Source organism: Lepidochelys kempii, chromosome 1, assembly GCF_965140285.1.
Source record: "Lepidochelys kempii isolate rLepKem1 chromosome 1, rLepKem1.hap1, whole genome shotgun sequence".
NCBI lineage: Eukaryota > Metazoa > Chordata > Testudines > Cheloniidae > Lepidochelys > Lepidochelys kempii.
In genome coordinates, this window is record NC_136380.1 from 317461802 (window position 1) to 317482678 (window position 20877).

Here is a 20877-nt window from a genome sequence, read left to right on the forward strand (position 1 = left end):
TCTGGTTGTCCGTCCACATGTTCGCATCACATTACACGCTGACCCAACAAGCTCAAGATGATGCTGGCTTTGGCCGAGCTGTGCTGAAAGATGCAAGGCTTTGAACTCTGAGCCCACCTCCATTGATACTGCTTGTGAGTCACCTAGAATAGAATTGACATGAGCAAGTACTCGAAGAAGAAAAAACGGTTACCTATCTTTTGTAACTGTTGTTCTTTGAGATGTGTTGCTCATGTCCATTCCATTGCCCACCCTCCTGACTTTCTGTTGGAGTTGTCGGCAAGAAGGAATTGAGAGGGCGTAGGGCCTGTGGCGCCTGACGTGCCAGCGCATGGGTGTGACACTCAGGGGGGCACAACGGGCGGCCCTATGGATACCGCTCAGGTAAAAATCTCCAATGACCGCACATGTGGGCGCACACACACCTAGAATGGAATGGAGTTGAGCAACACATCTCGAAGAACAACAGTTACAAGAGGTGGTGTGTTTGTTTTTTTACCTTAGCCGATATTTCTAAGTCAAATTTTGTCTTCCCCTGGTTTTGCTGGAGAACTGCTTGGGAAGTAGGTGTATATGAGGTGTGTGGAGTGAACTGTCACACCTTACTTAATTGGAGGGACAAGGATGTGGAATATTTAACAAAGATGTCATTTGTCCCAGGTGTTCATTAGGATGAAGTATTGGTAAAAACAAGGTTTTTATCACTGTCTAAAAATCCTTTAACCCTCTTAGTGGCTGTTTTCAGTCTCTTGTGATGTCATAATTCCCTTAGTTTTCCAGTCATTTTAGGCTTGGTCTACACTAGCAATTTGTGTTTGCTATAACTGCGTTGCTGAGCAGTGCAGTTATGCTAACCTAACTCCTGGTGCAGACTCTTGTTGACATAGCTACTGATTCTCAGGGAGGTGGATTACCTACGCTAATGGGAGAAGCCCTCCTGTTGCCATAGGTAGCATCTTCACTGAAGCGCTATAGTGGTGCATCGGTGCAGCTGCGCCGCTCTGGCCTTTTAAGTGTAGATAAGCCCAGAGTCTTTCTTTGTAGATAGAGCCTCAGTTACTAATGTAAAAATGAAACAAAACTATTTTTGTCAGAAGTTTTACATGTGTTTTTTTTTTTTTAAAGGTGGGGGAATAAACCCCATCTTATTTTTCCTTTGCCATTCACTGGTCTACAGCTGCCCAGCTCTGAAGGCAGAGCCGCCACCGGCAGCAGCACAGAAGTGACAGGTTGCAGTACTGCAACCCCTCGCCCCACAATCTTCTGATCCCCCCCACAACTCCTTTTTGGGTCAGAACCCCTGCAATTACAACGCTGTGAAATTTCAGATTTAAATAGCTGAAATCATGAATTTAACGATTTTTAAGGTTCTGTGACCTTGAAATTGACCAAAATGGATCATCAATTTGGTAGAGCCCTACTTATTGGTGTAAACAAAGACTTCAGTCTTGGGCCATGGAATTTATAACACATAACATGGTAAAAAGACATGCATATAAAAAACAAATTTTAAAGCTAATGCTCTGTGTTGATATTGATGAAATTTGACCCGCAGCCTGTCCAGTGTAGCGACATCTTCATTTTTATTTAGCTTCATCTGTGGATTTTTAATTTTTTTTTTTTAAGTATGGTGTTTTTTTTCCCCCTAAAGCAGAGGGAGGTTGTCTTGTCTTGTTGGTGTGTGTGTTTGACTTGGGGCTGGTTTAAAATGCAAAAAAAATTGTTCATTTCCAAGCACAAAACACTTTGGTTCAAATGCTGATCTTATATATGCAACATAAAGCTCCCTGTGCCTCAGGTAAGAAATGAAGTTGCACATGCATATCTAAGGTCCTATGTTGATTCCCTTTTGGTAAATTTTGAAGCCCTAAGTTATGCACAGCTAATTGGAGGAATCAATTGATTTAACATTCCAAGATGGCTTAATGTGTCCCTGTGTCCAAATTTGGAAAAGTTTATCAGCTAACAGTAAAAATACTGACTGTTAAAACTGCTGATGCACTTCTTGGATCCTTTTATCTTGTATTAAAAATAAATACTCTGAAATTTAATTTCTTTTCTTTTCTCTAAAGATGGCCATTGTTGTGAAATAAAAGAGCTTCTTTTAGAAAGTCTGCTATAAAATTCAGCCATTTAAATCCTTAGGAAAGTTGGTTGAAAACAAAAATTCCTGTTCCACAGGAAATTCTGAAATTAAAAAAAAATTATTTCAAAATTGAACAAAAAACTAAATTTCCAGCAGAATGGGAATTTCAAATTTTCATTTTAAAAACAGTCAAAATGACATTTAGTTTTGACTTTTTCTAAAAGTTTCCGAGGCTCCCTGAGCTGTATACAGTCCTAGCAGACCCTGAGGTGGGGAGCCTAGGAGCCAAGCAACTTGGAAATCCTGAGAGCCCCTGCTCTGGACCAGTCCACCTCCTGAGATGACAGGGAGCTAGAGATCCTGGTACTCCAAAGAGCTTGGGAGACTGGTCTGCCAAGGAACAAGGCAAGCAAACTGGCAGGAAGTCAGGCGGGTTTCTAATAGAAATGTTTATTTTGATGAATTTGTATTTTCCAACAGAAAAGCATTCCTTCTGAAATTTTCCAGCCAGCTCTGGTGGTTGGTTATGGCTAAAACCAAAACATTTCTATTAGGTTTTTTTTTCTTTTTTGGCAGTGGGGTGGTGTGCATGTGCGTGCATTTTGAATTTAAAAGTTGCTTGGGTCCCCTGTGCAAAAGAGACCAATTTGCAAGAAAATAAAAACAACATAACACAGACATATGTTCAATAATTTCATGTTTGCTTTGTCCTCTAATGCCTTTTTGAAGTTTAGATGAAGAATTCTAGTACGCCCAATAATTTATCAAAATTTGTTTATCAAAATGGATTTAGTTAAAACAGTGAAAATTTATAGTACTTAGTGTATGGGAGAAAAAAAGTTAAAATAAACCTTTTATGTCATACAATGTGTTCAGTGGCATTTATGAGAAGTTATGCTCCTGTGATATTTATTTCATTTTTAAAGATTCTTAGTAATAGGTAGTATTTTTATCTTTTAATTAAAAATTTAGTAAAGTAAAAAGATTAAAGCAGCATAAATGAGGGGAATTCTATGTACCAGTACGCAAATGTGTAGATAGTTTTCTGTTTTGTTTGAAAGCTTGTGAAATATGTGCATGAAATACTTAAACATAAATAAGTATACAGCTTAACATTTCAAAAATTGTTCTTGTTATAGTTCTTAAACTTCTTTACCTTTTTTGAAAATATTTTCTAAGGTAGATTATTTTTCAAGACTTGTTAATTATTGACCCTCTGAAAATTTACTAGAGTTGAATTATATTTTCTTAAATAATTGTAACTTAAATAATTTTGTAATGGTAAGAAATGTTTCATGTTTCTTGATGCTACAGGTTGTGGTGATCCTCTAGGTTTAGTTTTATGGTGAGTAGTAAAATACTATGGGCATCTAGGTGAATGCAGCAGTGCTACTGAATTGCTATTTATTATTTTGTGGTGCACATGGAATATAAACAGTGAATTGAGAATTGCCCTGTTCATGTAAAGGTATAGAAGCCAATGAATTGTGGAGGTGAATATAACCCTCATGAAATGGGGGTATGCTGTAGCATCTTGATCCCAAATAACTGCATTTTCAAGACCTGTTATAAATATTTCACTTTAAATTCACAAATTGGTATACTTATCTGCAATTTCATACTCTTCAGTGCCTACGTCAAATGTATAAAGTACCAGTGATAACCAAAATCACAGTTGTTTGGCTTGTGTAAACTAAAGAATAATTATAGAATATATTTATTTGCATAAAGGTTTGATTTTTTTTTTTTAAGAGGGGGCATGTGTGTGTTTTTAACATAGGATCCAATCGTACAAATTAAGTGGCGCTACCCATATGCATAAAGTTACTCATTCACATATTTGCAGGATCAGGGCCTGTATATGTGTGTGTTTGTGAGTAAATAATATGGAGTGGTGGAAATAAATTCTTCCACATGTGGGGTGTGTCAAATATATAAATTATATTCAGGAAATCTTTGTGTACACCTCACACACATGTGGGAATGATATATTTGTATTTATCTGGTATCAGTGGTCCTCTCACTTGTATTCTGCCCCTTAATTCATCTCCACCAGGACTGCTACTAACATACCAAACTTCTGAATAGCTTCTGAACTGCCATTTTTTATGAACAGACTGCTCAAATGTTTTTCGCCTCCATTCCCCATCTTGAAATATGAATTTCTGTCATTGAAAGATTATATTGTCTCTGGACCAGTGAAAGGTTTGCAGCTTAATTATACAATCACAGGTGGAGATATCTATGAGGTAAATTGTGGGGCCATGTATCACACACCTCTAATTACCTGGTATTTGCTCTGCCTGTGAATCCTTCTCCCCCCAAACTTAATTCTAATATTCCAAACTTTGGATCAGCTACTGCTTTATTTAAAAAAAACAAACAAACCAGATTCAACCAATGTCCTTGTATTTTCTCCCTTTACCCATCACAAAGTAAAATCACAATCTGAGATGGAGGAGGGGGGTTATTCAATCCTAAAGCAGTAACAGGTTATATTTCCCTATTTTTTTTTTACTCTGCAGGGCTAGAAATTTAGTTTTATAGCAGTGTGAAGGGAGAATTCTCTGTGTTCGATTGGGAGGTGCATCGTTTTGCTTCTAACGTCTCAAGTTACCTTTTAAGCAATGACATTTTTATGTGTAGAAAAGTTTAGGTAATTTTTGGAGATGTTTTTAAATTCATTATTTATATTTTTCCCTCCCATCATTTATGTAGTAACTAGGCATTGGCTTGAAGGTAGAGGGATACAAGATATAATCCAAACACATTTCACAAAATATCTAAAATATTTGTAAAATGTTTCCCCTGTAATATATGTGGACTGCAGAATACATGGTGATATGATACAAAGACTTTATGTAACACTTACTGTAGGTGTCTTTTATGGTGTCACTAAGGAATAATGTGAACTTTCTAAAATTATTATAACCAAATGCAAGCACACAGCTGAGGGCCAATCCCAGGCCTGAAACAAACTTTCTTTTTCCCTCATGGCATTGAGCATATTACTGAGCGATGAACTGTAATAAGTAAATAAATGAGCGTCTCATTTTTAAAAGAAATATTTATTGCCTTAATGTAAAAAGGCCATGATTTTTTTTTTTAACTTGAAAGTGGGAGAAGGATTTGGCGGGACGGGGGCTTGTTATTACAAATTCATGCATCTAACCTGAAGGACTTGATGATGATGAAAGATAAATGAAATCACGCGGAACTGAAAGCAGAGCAAAAAGGAAGGGCTTTTTAGTCAGTTTGTTAAAACAAACAAACAAACAAAAAACCCACTTATGAACATTTCAGAGAATGAATATTAAGGATGCAAAACCCCTATTCTTTCAGGTGCGATAGCTTACAATAAACATCTCTTGAGACCCCTAAGGAGTTCTCCAGCATAATTAGGGAAGACCAAAGTTTCCAGTCTTATTTCTAATATATAAAAACAAGCAGAAAAGCTTTTTAATTTTTATTTTTAAAGCATCACCCTTCATTTACAATAATATAAACAAAAAGAATATGGCTGAGGGTTTTCTTTTTAATAAATCCTCTCCAGTCACCTTTCAACCTCACTATTACACACTGCAGATGAGTTAGTTTTCTGATAAATAAGCAGTAAAATAACTTGGTTTCCGTGCTACCACAGCTGCAATCATCTTTAATGCTTGAATTAGAGCCTTGTTGGTATGAATGTGGCTGTGCTCATAGTATGCTGTCTGTGCGGGGGCCACAACTTTGGAACTGACTTCCTGGTATGATCCAAAACAACTCATATCATTTGATCTTCAGGGTACACTGTAAGGCCTTTCTCTTTATGTACGCTTTCGGGGAGATGGATCAGTGAGGTCAATATGGTGTTTATGGAGTAGGCAGAGTATAGTTTAGATTTTATTTTCTGTAATAGGCTCTTTTATTTTTATTAATAGGGAAACTTCTGTGTATATTTTATGTCAGTGTGCTTTTAGTTACATCAGTGGTATCGAGCCCCTGATAAGTGCTGCTTCTTTTTATTAGTAATACATTGAAATAAAGAAAAGAATATAGTATTATTCCAAAACAGAAAAAAAACTTTAAAGCTCTAGTTATTTGTAAGAGAAGTATTTTTGAAGAAGTGAAGAATATTTGAAATTGGCTTTCAGAAGGGAAGTTAGAATAACCAAAAAGGACTATCAATTGCATACACCAACAAAAATGTGTTTTGGGTTTTTTTTAATCAAAGTGTTGGAAATATTTAACTGAAACTCGGCAAGTCAACCCATGTGCTTTAACTGTATATGCTGAGAGAATAAATTTCCATAATATTTGATAAAATGCAGCTTTTATACTGTACATGGCTTGCTTCAGATGTCCATTTAAATTTTGGGAGCACAGAATGTGTTTTGTGCATTACCCTATACCTCAAAGATCAAATACTTATATATACAAATACAAACATATGCATTTTTGATGTGTGGTGTATAATAGTTGGGTATCTGTACAAACTGAAGTAAATGTAAAATGGACAGATATACACATTAAAAGTTTCTATTTTTCTGTTCTTGGTGTATTTTTTTTTTCTTGCAAATTTTATACAGAAGATCTGTATAATTTTTTTAATAGTTTTTGCCCTATTTAAATAATTAGAATTAATTGAAGTGTGTGTTCTCTTGCAAAGCCATAACTAAAGCTCTGTGAACTCTAGAGACATTTTCTTACTACCAGCGTTAGCAACATTGGGAGCCCCAGAATAGATATGTTGCCAGCTGCTGCTGGGGTTTTCAGTAGTTTTTAACCATACTTAAAGCAGATATGATCAACACGTGACCTGTCTGTGGCAATAATTGGTCAGTCTGAATCATTGTTAGCAAACATGATCCATTTTTAGAAAATGTTCCTATTATATACAGGGTCTAGCAGTCTTCTGCTTTCAGACTGCATCAGAAGTTTTGGATCAGGCAATCTGCAAGGCTCTCTTTTTTTTGCTTTGTCATCTTTTCAACATTTTATTTGTTTACTGCTTTTTCATAAGTGGTGATTATTAATCCTTATTTGGAATAAATTTTGAACATTTTTGGCTTTCTTTCTTTTTGCCACAACGAGCTGCTTCTAGCAAGAAGAGTGGCAGCCATTCTCCTGCGACAGCACATCCATCCTCACAAATTGTAGTTCTAAGATTATGATATATCTTTTTATGTCCTTATTAGGTGATATTCTTCAGATAAGTGTGTAGAAGTAGTTATAAGAGAGTGGCTAGATGAGCTCATCCTGATATCTTTTGGACTAGCTTGACTTTTATTTTAGGGCTCTAGAAAAGGAAAAGGGGAAGAAAGGAACTTTATTGTTCTTTTGAGAGGTTCTGGAGAGAGGTATTAAGAGCTGTCATTTTCATGGGCCCTCTTTGACCTGTCCGTCTCCCTGATTTTGTCAAGCTCTTAGGTTTGCATTCCCACATAGAGACTTGTTATGTGTCCAAAAATATTTTCATCCTCTTACTGGGAAGGAAGCGTTAAAGTCTGTTGTGGAACATGGTGATGAAAAGGAAAAGCATATCCTCGAAACTTCCAAATTACTACAGAAGCTTCTCCTTGGACAAGGATTAATTTCAGTCTTACAGTCAAACACCAGACAAGATTTCTCAGATGGCTGGTGAAAACTGGAATAGGAACAAGGGAAACTGTTGCCAAGCAGGACTTAAATAATTCTTCCACAAACACCAATACAGAAAACCGCACTTTTCAGGGCCTTTTTGTTTTGTTTCCCAGATGGATCAGAGCATCGTCGGCTCTTGTTGACATTTTAAAAATACCTAAATAAGATTTGGAGACCTGGGTTCTGGTTTTTGGTGCCAGTATTGATTCTCTGTGTCTGGAAAAATTACTGGAGCTCAAATCCGTTGCTTGAAAGTTCAGCACTCAAAATCATATTTAGATATAGATGAAAATATTAGTTTATGAAAGTGCACTTCATGGGGTTGTCCATTTCCCCACCAACATTGCCAGTAGATTTGTATGCGAGACATCTGTTGAATGTGGATGCAATGGTAAATACTGGAATTACCTAGACTTGCAATACAAAGGGTATCAATATACAGCCCTCTTTCCTTCAACTTATTAGCCCATAGGCTCTTTACAAAATATTGTACGTTGTTGTCGTCTCCCTGTTGTCAAAGTAATTCCATTTATACCTGTATTGTGTATCACATTCTCATCACAGCTGGATCACAAAGGAAGGCTGTTGCAAGGAGTCATACTTCTCAGAGAGAAATCCACAGGCCAGTGATAAATCAGCAGAAAGTCATCCTTATCGCCTCTGAGAGAATTGCTCACTTGTAGCCAGACAGCCAGGCCCCCCCCCCCCCACACACACACACACACACAGCAGGCAGAGGCCCTGCGACAGACATGGCTCTTAGCCCCTACTAAATAGCGTGATGCACACACACCAACATCCTAGGTGGGAAAATATTTACCCTGATAAAAGAAATGTCCAGTAGTCGAAACTTATTGTTTCTCTCCCTTGCAAGTGTAAACTACTCTTGCGAAAGCTGGCGTCACCCCGACAGACCAGCCCCAATTTGGCATAAGAAAGGAGAAAGAGAATAAAGGAGTACAGAGGTATAAGTAGGGGACCTACAGCACCATGATTTTTGAGTGCTTTTCACTATCTATCTGCTGGTCAGATAAGTGACAGCCTCCCAAGGCTTCTGCAGCTAAGAGGGTCCCTACGCCTTGTCCCTTATTCGTCTTTCCGCGGAATTGAGTGACCGATCCTGGCTTGGCACCGCTGGAATCGAGAGATGCAAGGAGGGTAAGAAGCACCCACACCTGATCTCCTATCTTTAGTGTACACATATTTTGAAATAGAGCTCTATACTTTGTTTTCTTTCTTTGGGATTGTGGCTTCAGTTTTGTAACTTGTTTGTGTGTGTAACATCTCTACATTTAAATAAGTAGGCACTAGCAATTTTGTAACCACATGATTAGAATCTAGCTTAATAAATTATGGTAACCATTTATGCATAAGCCTGACTTGTTTTCTCTGGTTTACTGTAAAGCAGCCAACACAATTAAAGAACCTCAGCCGTTTTGGCTCTAAAGCCTGGCCATTAGGTGAGAGTACTAAGAGCCTAGCGTTGAGTTGTGCCGCCTCCACGGGGCAAACTCTTGGGGCACCTGTCAGTCAATCCTGGCTGCCCACTGCGAAGGAGCTCTGAGCTCTAGCAGTTAAAGTCACGGGTGTGGAGAGGCTCTTAGTGCTGCCATTGGGGCACCTGTCAGTCAGTATTGACTGCCCGCTGCGAAGGAGCTCTGAGCTCTAGCAGTTAAAGTCACGGGTGGTTAGGACCTTGGGGCATCCGTCAGCCTAGCCCGGGCTGCCCGCCACGAAGGGACAGTGCGTCCTAGCGGTTAAAGTCACGGATGGTATAAACGGGCATAGCTGGCACCTCACCAAACATCCTTGGCCGTCGGCTAACATCACTTCATGGTGATTCTGGATGCGCTTTTAGGCTGAGCAGTTCTGTCCAATACCACGTTCATGTAAATGGTTCATAGTGTGAGTTAAAATAAGAAAATGTAGAAAATCCTTCTTGCAGTTTCTCCATTCAGTGATCTCTGCAGGCTTAAGTGGTTCCTTGCACAAAGTTATATGTGTGGCTGTATCAAAGACCATTTTATGGTAAAACTCTGTTTTAGAAGGACCGTATGCAAAGGATGATAAAAGATTCTATGCTTTGGCAAATGAAGAAGTACAATGTGGTGTTTGCTTTTGTATTCTCCAAAGGAAATTATCACAACTGACTCTAGCTTTAAATGTGGGACAGAGCGAAGACACTGAACATCCAGGCAGGAGTCATGGAATCTGCAGAAAGTAATGGAGTATAAACTTTCTTGAACATAAGGCGGAGCATACATTCTTTCCAGAGCCAACTACAAAGCTGTCATTAAGCAGTCACCGTCTTCTATCTAAAACTAACAGGAAGCATCTGCATCTACTTCATTCCAGTGGGCAGAGGTATATGTAGTCTCAGTTTAAGCAATGCATATTAAACAGAAGCACAGGCAGACTGGCTTACTTTCTGCATGTTGGACGAACGGAATTTACATCAAGAAATCTTTTACTTGGAACAGATGGGTTACCCCAAAATTTAGACCTGCCGTGACCACAGCTAAGAGAATAGATAAGGGAACTGAGACCAAGGTTGAAACAAAAATAGTTATGTCACAGATCTGCTCTTCTTTGTCTTGCCATTGATTTTGCTCTTAAACAGTGTGTTAAAAGGACACCATCAACTTAAAATCTATTTTCAAAATATAAGTTGAAAGTAGTTTCAGGTAGTACACCTGCCCATGAATTCCCCAGACACAATCATGTTTGTTTTATTCAAAAATTCTTCTTCTCTCCCATGTAACTGTGAGAAACATCCGCATGTCCAAAAGACAAAATTAACTACACAGAGGAAACTACACAAGATGCTCTTAATGCACAAAGTAAATGTGCTGGTAAAATGTATTTATTAGTGATAGGAACGTCAGATATTACATGTAACAATAGTAGGAAAAATATTTGCAGACAGAAGCATTAATTTTAAAAAGATCTTTTATCAGAGAACAAAATAGAATGGTCAAGGATCCATCTGGTCTTGCAGGCTGTGCTGTCCCAAACTGGGACAATTTTCAGTGCCAGAACCAGTATAGCTGCCAGTCAGGCACAGCTTCCCATCATACTAGCTTTAGGAAGGATAAACCTCTAAGAGAATACAGAGGCAACAACATCCTGCTGTTAAGAAGAAAGGGTCTATGCCCCAAATTGGATAAAATACATGTATTTATGCAGAGAAAAGGATTTTTGGCCCAGGGAGATGAACATCCTGCAGATTCTTCAATTCTTACAGAGAAGCTTCTAATTAGGTCTGAGTGTCAATTCATTAGAAGTACAAGTGATAACATTGAGCATTGTTGTTCAGTCTGATTTTTTAACACAAAGTTGTCCATTCGTCCATGCACTAGGTGCTGATTAATTCCTGGGCAATCAAGGAATGTTTCATTTGAAGGCCCTCCATACACTGACAAACTGTGTGAACTTTAAAACGTCTTGGAGTATTTTCTATGGGACTTCTCCCTCCCCTCTCCCCCGTTGCAATCCTCTTCAGCAAAATATTGGATCTGGGGTTACTATTCACAGAAAATCACTACTGTGCTTTTCACTAAGACAAGATTGCTGTGTGAACGGTTTCAAATACGTACACTTTCAAAAGTTGCAAAGAACTGTCCTCTTCAATTTTTGCTCAGATTGCTACCTGAAAAAGAAACTATGCAGGTTGCACACCTTAGGTTCATCTGCAAGCCATACAAGACACAACTAGCTATTTCAAGGAACTGGAGTTTACTAAACCACTCCAGCCTTTTAATCTGAAGAAATCTAAACTGCAGCTATCTGGACTACCATTCCCACCTTTGCCATACACTGGACGTTGGATTTGCTGTCATCTTGTGATTGTCTTCAAGTGTGAGGTTTTCCACGTTGCAGAAATTAAAAGGTTTACAAGTGTATATAGTTTTATATATTGTGTATCTTTTTTCCTCCCAGGAACTGGGATTTTCTTAGTGATTTACCAGTAATACAGAATTGCTGGGCATGTCTTCATAAGGGAGTAAAATTTTACTTGCCCGTTAATTAGTTTTCCTCTAGGTACAATGTCCAGCAATCAGACTTTCCCTTTTATGATGAACTTCTGTTTTCCACAAAGGAAAATAGATATTTGCGTTCTAGTTGGAAATGTTATGTTTTTAAATTAATTAAAACTACAATTCCAGAAGAACCATTCATTAGGGGAAGGTGAGGATGTGGGCAAAGCAGGTCCTGTTGGACAGCTCTGAGACTGCTAGGGTCATCTAACCTAATGAAGAATTCTGGGCACTTGATATAAGAAGATATTAACAGGTAAGTACTATTTTTCCAGCTAACAGTTCCCATTAAAATGTGAGTATTCTGCATCAGTGCCTCAAAATGGGAATATGTTATGTTGGTTCTAGTCTGCAAAAACATACAGGTATGTATAAATATACAGTTTACATGTTGTTGTTTTTTATAAAAATGTGGAAAATTTAGAATGGAAATTACCAAGGGTACAACTTTAGTTTTTCTCCAGTTCTTTTTGCAGAAACCCATATAAAATTCGTATCTTCTTATAATTCAGAAATACGTATTCCCATTCTGGTGTTAAATCTTCTTACTGTTTACTTTCACTGCATCTTGGCATAGATGATCCTAAATATTAACAGCCCCCTAGGTGAGTCTTTTCTTGTATCTGAGCCACATCTCACTGTAAAATACAAAGTAAAAGCCTGAAATCTATGTAGATAGATACGTTACGTTTGTATTTATTGTTGCTTGTCATAGGCCATGCAAACTTGAGCTGACTTAAGTGAACTCACACGAACTTTTTAAACTCCTCTGAGCTATGTGTGCTTTTTATGGGTTATACTGTTTTGTCCCTGACATCACAAGTACTTCCTTTATGTTGGAGCAGCCTCTTGGAAAACCCTTTTAAAACATTCTGTATTTAAGACCATTCTGCTTGCATATTCTACATTTTCTGTTTCTCTTCCACCACTTTCTTTCTGGAATGTTTTTGAAAGTTTTCCGTAGGTGTTGTCTCCTACCTATATATATAATTTCATTTTTTGTTTTTTGTTTGAACATAATCCTGTCCTGTGGAAGATTCAATCTGAACAGTTGATGAGTTTTCATCTAGAAGTGTGCAGCTCAAAACATACTGTTTTTACAGAACAATCATGGTGAGCTAGGGACTTTTCTGACAATTCCAGCGTTACTGTAGATACAATTGGATATAGGATGAAATTTTTAAGCATTCTTTCTAAGAAATATACCTAAAATAAGCACTTTTATGATCATTCAAGTTAATGTTTGCTGAGTGTATTGACTAAATTTCCACTACGTGAAAATTTTCCATTTAGGAACTGAAAGGATTCTGTTGTACAGTATGTAGGCTACCAATATCCTTACATCATGAGCTCATTCTGAGCGTTCTCTGCTTTCTTTGAACCGTAGTCAAAATTATGGGCAAAAATTGAAAATTCATTTCTTAAGCATTGTCTCTTCATCCCAGCTCTTGGGTACCCTCTTCAAGATTACAGTAACTTGCTCTGATTTGTCTGCCACCTCTGTTTGAGTTTCTCTGGACTCTGACATGCTCTGAGATTCACCAGTGTGCTCTGAACTTGAGGGGGTGTATTTTAGCTGTCTGCAGTGCACTCCAAGATTTACTGATGCAAATACATTTTCTCAAACTCACCCTGAGACTAATTTGATGAGAACTTTATGGATGTCTTCCCAGGCTGTTGATGCAGTTTGAAAGTAACTGGTTGTTTTCAGTAACTGGAGATATTCAGATATTTATAGACTTGGTTAGACTATTCCTTTATGTATATAGGTATATGCATAGGCAGTGTAAAACCTCTTAAAATAGGGTCATCTGTCTTCTTATTCTCATTGGAAGGAATTTAGAAAATATCAAAACCATGTTCTTGATGAGTATCACACTCTCAAAGATTGTTTTCTGTGCTATCAATTTCTTATGTAAGTAATTTTCTTTTTCAACAATGAGCAACTGAATCTGAGTGAAGCCTCTGTTTTAGTCTTGCCTCTTGTGAAGCTTATGTTAAGTATTAGTACATGGAACATTTGTATAGTTTTCACTGTCTCTGGACACTGTGCTGCAAGGATGGCTTATTTATTTAAAAGCTTTGTTTCCTTTCAGTGAGACTTAATGGCTTTTTCACTGTCTTCCAGGTTCTCATATTAACTAATATCATGCTGGGTATTTATCTCTTTGGAGCCTAATTATTTTATATTATCCTCAACACGGAATGGAATTCAATTAAATGATCATTTTGGAACGCAGAAAGACAATTACATTTCAAGTAATTATTTTGGATCATGTTGGAGACACCAGCCATCCTTAAAACAAAAACAAAAAACATGAACACTGTTGGAGGAAGTCTTTGACATATATGAACCTATGCTCTTCATTCAATATATTTCCCCATCTCCGTAAGTTATAAAGTTGTACATGTTACAATATATGTGACACAAATTGGTCGCAGTATTTTTTTACCAATCCCCAGAGTCCTTACTCAGAGAACATGCTCTCTGAGGGATGATTGGTTAAGAATGTTCCATCTTTGCCCTCCTACCTTCCCTTCCCACCAATCGAATCTTCCTTTGAGATTGGAAATAATGCATACAAAAAAATCCCATACCTACTTTTGGTGCGTTTATATAATTCTATAAAATATGCATTATTAGAAGAAGTGTCTGGCTAAGAGAGGTTCTGACTGTCTGGGTATCCAGTATAAGTGCACAGATCAGGACTTGGTAACCAGTCATTTCTAAAGTGTATGAAACTATTTTTATATAAACAGTGATGCACTGTAAGAGGCATACAGATGTACCCAGGTATAACAACACACCTTATCCTGTACTAATGCTTACATATCCATCAAGCTGTGCATAATAAGGTTTGACTTGCATTGGAATTAAATTGGTTACGTGAATTCTGCTGGTTGCTTGTTCTTTCGGTGTCAACTGAATCTCAGAATGAGATTGCAGCCTTAAATGCACAACCTTGTATGTTTTTGGTAGTATTTTGTATATTCTTAACATATATTGCCCTTCAAACTTTTGTATTTTTCCTTTCCTTGTCCCTGCCTCTGCTCTGTCATCTCTGCATTTTACCTCCTCCTGCTTCACTGAATATGTTTAGATGTACACAGGATTCTACGTTGTTTGAAGTGTTATATTTTTAATTGCAGTATTCATAATTATAATAATAGCTGAAAATTTGCTTCCCCAAATGATCAGCGTTGGAGAAACCCAGAAGTAACTTGTGGATTCAATTTGCATTATTTATTTCTAGCTTAAAACTGTTCTGTAGTTTTGTAAATTTTTAAAATGTATTTTGTAGTACCCATGTCATTGATGATTACTCTGTGATTCACATGGAAGCTAATGTTGCTTATAAATTGTACAGTCTCTAGAAAGCTGTCTTATGTATTAAGAGTGGGAGCAGTAGTGACCCCTTACACTTAAAATTGCTAACAGTTTGCACTTGTTTAAAACTTCCTGCAAATTTCACCGATCAGGCTGAAAAGGTTTGTACTTGGTCTTTGCCTAAAAACGTTTGTGGAGGGGAGTTTTTGTTTTTGTTTTCTGTTTTGTGGAAGTCCGAATACAAAGAAATTGTATAGACTGCTTTGAATAGTTCTATAGCTGACGTAACTGGGGGTTGAAAGTTGAAGTAGTCGATGGAAATAGCTGCCACCGAGGTGTGACTTTTCCCTGTTGCATAGAAAACTAGTTTTAATGTGAAGAAGTTGTGGGCTTTTGAAAATTGAGTACATAGCATACACAGCTGATTTAATAGACTTTCTACAGACTTGTAAAGTGCGAAGGAGGGCAAAATTAAGATTGCCCCAAAGTCTTGTCTTTAGTGGATCTTGCTATGAAGATATTTTGCTGAACTTGTAAGATTCAAATGGATTGAGAGAAGATTCCTGCGTACTTTACAGGAGGGAGCCTTGTCCTGATGTATTTTGTAACTGCTGGATATTTGCAGGAGATTGGGAGTCTGTCTACGCTGCAATGAAAGATCCACAACACTCCTGCAGCTGGCCCGGGCCAGCTAACCATGGCTTGGGCTGTTAGGTTAAAATTGCAATGTAGATCTGGCTTAGGGTGGAGGCCAGGCTCTGGGACCCAATTCCCTTGCAGGATATCAAAGCCCAGGCTCCAGCCTGAGCCAGAACGTCTACACTGTAGTTTTTAGCTCCTCAACCTGAGCCCTTCAAATAACCTGAGTTCCGAGATTCAGTGCAACGCATTTTTTTTATTGAAGGATAGACATACCCTGGATGTCCTCCTGTTCTTGGGACAGGGAGCTTCATGGGTGTCTAGGCAAGCAGTTCCAGTTAATATAATTTAAATGAGGTGTTACTGCTATGTTTACTTCTTTTTTATAAGTCAGCGATGCTTTGGAGTACTTAGAAAATTATGGTGATGAAATTTTATCATCCAGTTATGAAGTCACAATACAGATTTGCAACTAGATAACAGAACAATCTTGCCATTTTAGTTTCAAAGATTTAATGAGACAGTCTCTATTTAAAATGCCTTTTTTTTTTCTTTTAAAAAGTAGAAGTTGTGGAGTTTTGTCATTTAGGATTTGGTATTCATTTAGTGGGATTACTGTGAACAGCTTCTGAAGATGAAATAAGTTAAATTTGAACTTTCCACAAAAAGATAAAGAGAAATAGCTAAATGTTTTGTGATTAGTGCTATTGCACTTTCTAAAGTTTCCCTTTATTTGACTCTTTTAGATCATATTGTACTACTAAGCCCCAAGCAGACTTTTAATCTTGTCCTGGGGGCGGATTCTAACTGTGTGTCTCATAATACAGCTCTAATTAGACTTTAGCTACCAGTCTTCTTTTATGAAACTTTCAGCCAGGAATTGAAGACTCGGGATGTAAAATCATAAAGTGATCTTAACACAGTAACGATCGTGATGTGTGTTGGGTTTGTTTTCTTTTTGTTAAAGACCCGCCCTGGACCCAATTGGAAGTTTGCTAGATGTAATGTTAAAAATATTGCGTTGGTGAAGTCAAAAACAATGAAACCCACTCAAATTCTTTATCCTAGGAAGGCCCTGCAGATGAAAATGTACCGTTCCAACTACAGGTGGCACAGATCCCACATAGGCCAAACTTATTTAAGCCACATTATACAGTAGCATGTTATGCTACCCTAACCTTGCAAGGGTGCGTATACAGATTTCCTCTTGCTTTTCTGTTCATTAAAGGGCTAGGAACTCTGATAAATTAAGTTGTGGAAACAGCTCTGATTTACCTCCTGACCCCACAGCACTAGGATTGATATGTGAGCCAACATCTGTTAGCTTCTTTAGTAGCTTAATCATTGTGTAATTTATATTTCTGGTTTCTGGCCACGATGCAAAACAAACAAATTGGCAAGACTTTATTTAAGAGTAGGTCTGTCTACCTGCTGACAGCTATCCTACAATGAAAGGATAACCTGCGGAAACCTATTACTAGTCTTTCTCAGTAAGGCTTCATGTCCTTTGTTTAAAACATTTCATATAGGCATCCTCTTAAATCACTCTTGCTTTGAAGGAATTTTCAGCAACATTAAGGTTAATCTCCTGGAACTACCTGCACTGACTGGCTGAGAATAAACATGATAAAAATGAGCATGATAAAGGGCTGATTAATGATTTACAATTTAGGGCTTCATGACACTGATAAAATAATTACTTTATTCTCCTCTTCCTCCTCCTCATAGCATGTACATAGTTTTGTACTGAGGAACATTAAAAAATTGTATATTTTATTACTAGGACAGATCCAGTGGAGAATTGCAAAAGACACTAGAAGTTTCTGAATGGGAAGAATGATAGAAAAGTGAAAAATGAAAAAGTAATCTCTTCTTGTCATTTTTAATTTGTTCATCTTTTAAATATAAAGGTAGCAGACTATAACAGTCTGTTTTTTAAAGCATTGGATAGGTGCTTGTTTTTACATTGTCTATACAAATCTAAATACTTTGATACATAGAGGTTTCAAGAATTATGCTGAAAAGAGCTTCTGTGTGCAAACACCATAGGATAGGGTTGGATAGTATCAATTAAAATAGTGCGCTAATATAAAAAGATTTGATTAGTCAGTGACTTTGTGAGGGCTTGGGAAGTGGCATTTCTAGTTAGTAGTTAAATGAATTAGAATGTGGTAAAGTTACAAGTAACTCTACATGTGATCAGCCTTTGTCTTTACTACCGTGCGGTATGTAATACGTTTTTTTTGTACTTACTACTTTTTATAATTTTCCTGTCAATTTTGTTGCACTTCCAAAATACACAAGAATCTCCTAATGCAAATTAGAAAATTAAATAAGACAGAGGACTTGAGAAACGTCTTTAGCAACTTCTGCCTATGGAAATGAGGGTTCCGATATCCTTTATAGCATGTAGAATGGCTGTTTTTTACAGTTTCGATTTAAAAGTACAAAATGTCACAACTTTGCACATGTGATTTAAATAAAAAATTTGAATGTACATCATACTATATGTCAAGAAAATAAGTGTGTTCTCAGAAGTCCTACTTAAGAATAAAATTAGATAATTCTAGAGGATCTCAAGGCCCATAGCAGCTAGCTGAACATGGATTCCTTTAGCTCACTGGTCCCTAAACTTTTTACATCATGTTCCTCCTCCCCCCCTCCCCCCTTTTACCCCTGTCCATGACCTCTTATCCCCCCGGAGCTGAGCACAGGAGCAGGGACACAGCTCTGGGAAGAGAGCCCACAGACAGGAGTAAGGGGGCTGAGGCTGGGGGTGGGAGCAGAGCCTCAGGCTGGGGGTGGGAGTGGAGCTTCAGCTGGGGGCTGGGACTACAGCTAGGGGCAGGAGGGGAGCCTCAGCTGGGGCCAGGAATGGAGCAAGGTGATCCTCCCTGAACTTCCCTAGGTGGGTGCGTCCCAGAGTTTGGGGACCTCTGCTTTAGCTTAATTTGCTCCATTTCTGTTGATGTTCTTCCTATGTCTGCTTTGACTCACATCTGTTTAAAATATAGAGTTTTTAAAGATGTATTTCTCATCGGATCCTATACAGATACACACTTTATTTAAGTAAAGTATGCTGTTTAAACACAGACAAATGAAGAGTCTTAAGAAATACAGACTGTATGAATAAGCAAATAGATGCAAGATTTATGGTGGCCCAGTTATAAAAGTCTCAGATTGGTAGCTTGAGCATTCTATGTGTTTTCTACTATGTTTTCCTCATCAGAAGGCTGAAACAAAACACACAAACTATGGTGACAAGACAACAGACATCAACTGAATTTACATTATTCATTTTGATAGAGAAGTAGACGAAATATTAAGAGTCTTAAGTCTGGATTAAGTCTCTTAATAGTCTTAAATCTGGATTCTTGTTGAAATACATTATTCTGAAATAGGTTTTCAGGACCTGATTATAGTGGAAAGATTCCCATTGACTCAGTGGACATTGGATAGGGCCCTTAATTAATCACCACTGCTGGTTATTTTGAGCATTGAATGGCTATTTTCAGTACTTCCTGTCTTGCAATTTACAGATTTTAAGTACATTAAACTTTTATAAAGATGAGTTTTCTGTTGATATTTTTATTTTTAAGAGTCTGCAAATTTTGTAACACTTTTTTTGTTCCTTGGTTCCAACCATGCACTCAAGATTAACTATCCAATGCAGTATTTATTGAAGTATGACATATGGGGAATATTTTTTGATGTGCCATTGTGCATATCTTATAATATAATCTTTATCTTTTTCCTGTTACCTGAAATTAACTTCCTGTTTCTTAACATCTGGACTACACAAACTTTGCCTGATCTTTCATTTTTGAAAATGAAACATTTTATTTTTTCTTTTACTCACATCACAGTCACTTACCAGATGCGGAACAAAAATTATGTAAACATATGTATATAGACTTGTATAAAAACAAAATGTAGTTTAAAATTCGGTGTAATGTATACCACTCGTTTACATTACAGGCCTATCAAATGGTTTTGGAGATGGAAGTAAAGAGAGAGAGTTAGATGATGCTCCAGGAAGAAAAGTTGAACCTCGTCGCCGCTGTGCATCCGAATCTAGCATATCCTCCAGTAACAGCTTTTTATGTAATTCAAGGTAAAAATCTGACTTTTTTTTGCCCTTTTAAAATTTTTAAGTTTTAAATAAAGAACTATAATCATGCACCAGCAAACTAAAAAGTATGCCCTAAACTAGAGCAACAACACATACATGTCTGGTTTTAAAAAAAATGTTTAAATTCTCATTTTTAGGTTTCAAAATTAACACAACATTGAGGTTCATATCTTTTGAAATCATTTCAGGCTTTCTGCAAAATCAGAACCCAACACTGCCTCAGTTTACACGAAATTCATGTTTTGTAGGTTATCACAACCATTAGGGCTAGAAACTTTTTTTCCCCCCTATTAATGAAGGCATATATTCTGGAGCCCAGTTTTGCAGCAGGGGGTGAATTACATAGCAAATTCCATGGCCATAGAACCAGGGAGTAATTCATGCAGTGATATAGATCTTAATTGCATTTCTTGAATGGTTGTCCATATGAATCCACTCTCCAAAAAAGGAGGGAAGGTGAGAAACGAATCTCTTGTTAAGGGTTCCTGAATAAGAAAAAAGAAATGAAAGGGCAATTGGGCTGCACCCACATTTGTGCACTTATGTCCTAGAGCAAGAGGGTAGGGTGGGTGAACGTGGGGCTTCACTTGAGTCTTGAAAGCTTGCTTGAAAGTTCCAGGCTTGTTCACCAATGGTGCATATCTCCCATGAATGTGACTTGATATGGCAGTCATCGGGAAGAACCAGAGTTGCTTTAATAAGTAACCATTTTTCTGCTGTGTACTCTTAAATTCACCATCAATGTTGGACTGTTTAAGAGGTTAGCATTAACATATTCATGCCCCAAAATTTGATTTGCATAGCATAAGGAAAATTTCATATTGCATTCCTTGAGGATGAGTGATGTATTGTGAATGCAGTGCAAAATAATTTTTGGTCAGATTACTTAAATCTTTTAAAGTGAAAATACAGGAGTGTGCAAAATTTATCCATGGGAAAATATCTATAGTTCAGTGATGTTTCTGAACATCACTTTTTGGGAGGGTGGTGGAGGAGAAGGAATTCTTATTCTCTAGTTAGATCTTTTGCT

At 37.4% G+C, this 20877-nt stretch overlaps 1 protein-coding gene across 9 annotated transcripts in view; it reads left to right on the forward strand.

Annotated features, from left to right (window-relative positions):
- The window catches only part of BRD1 (bromodomain containing 1), a 106305-nt gene that overhangs the window by 65640 nt on the left and 19788 nt on the right, over positions 1–20877 (forward strand). For 8 of the 9 annotated variants that reach the window (XM_073328328.1, XM_073328329.1, XM_073328331.1 and 5 more), the window contains one exon: positions 19694–19829. In XM_073328328.1, the coding sequence (XP_073184429.1) occupies positions 19694–19829 (136 nt within the window). Of the gene's footprint in view, positions 1–13876; positions 14098–19693; positions 19830–20877 lie in introns of those variants that run through there. The other variant, XM_073328332.1, reaches the window with a different exon arrangement.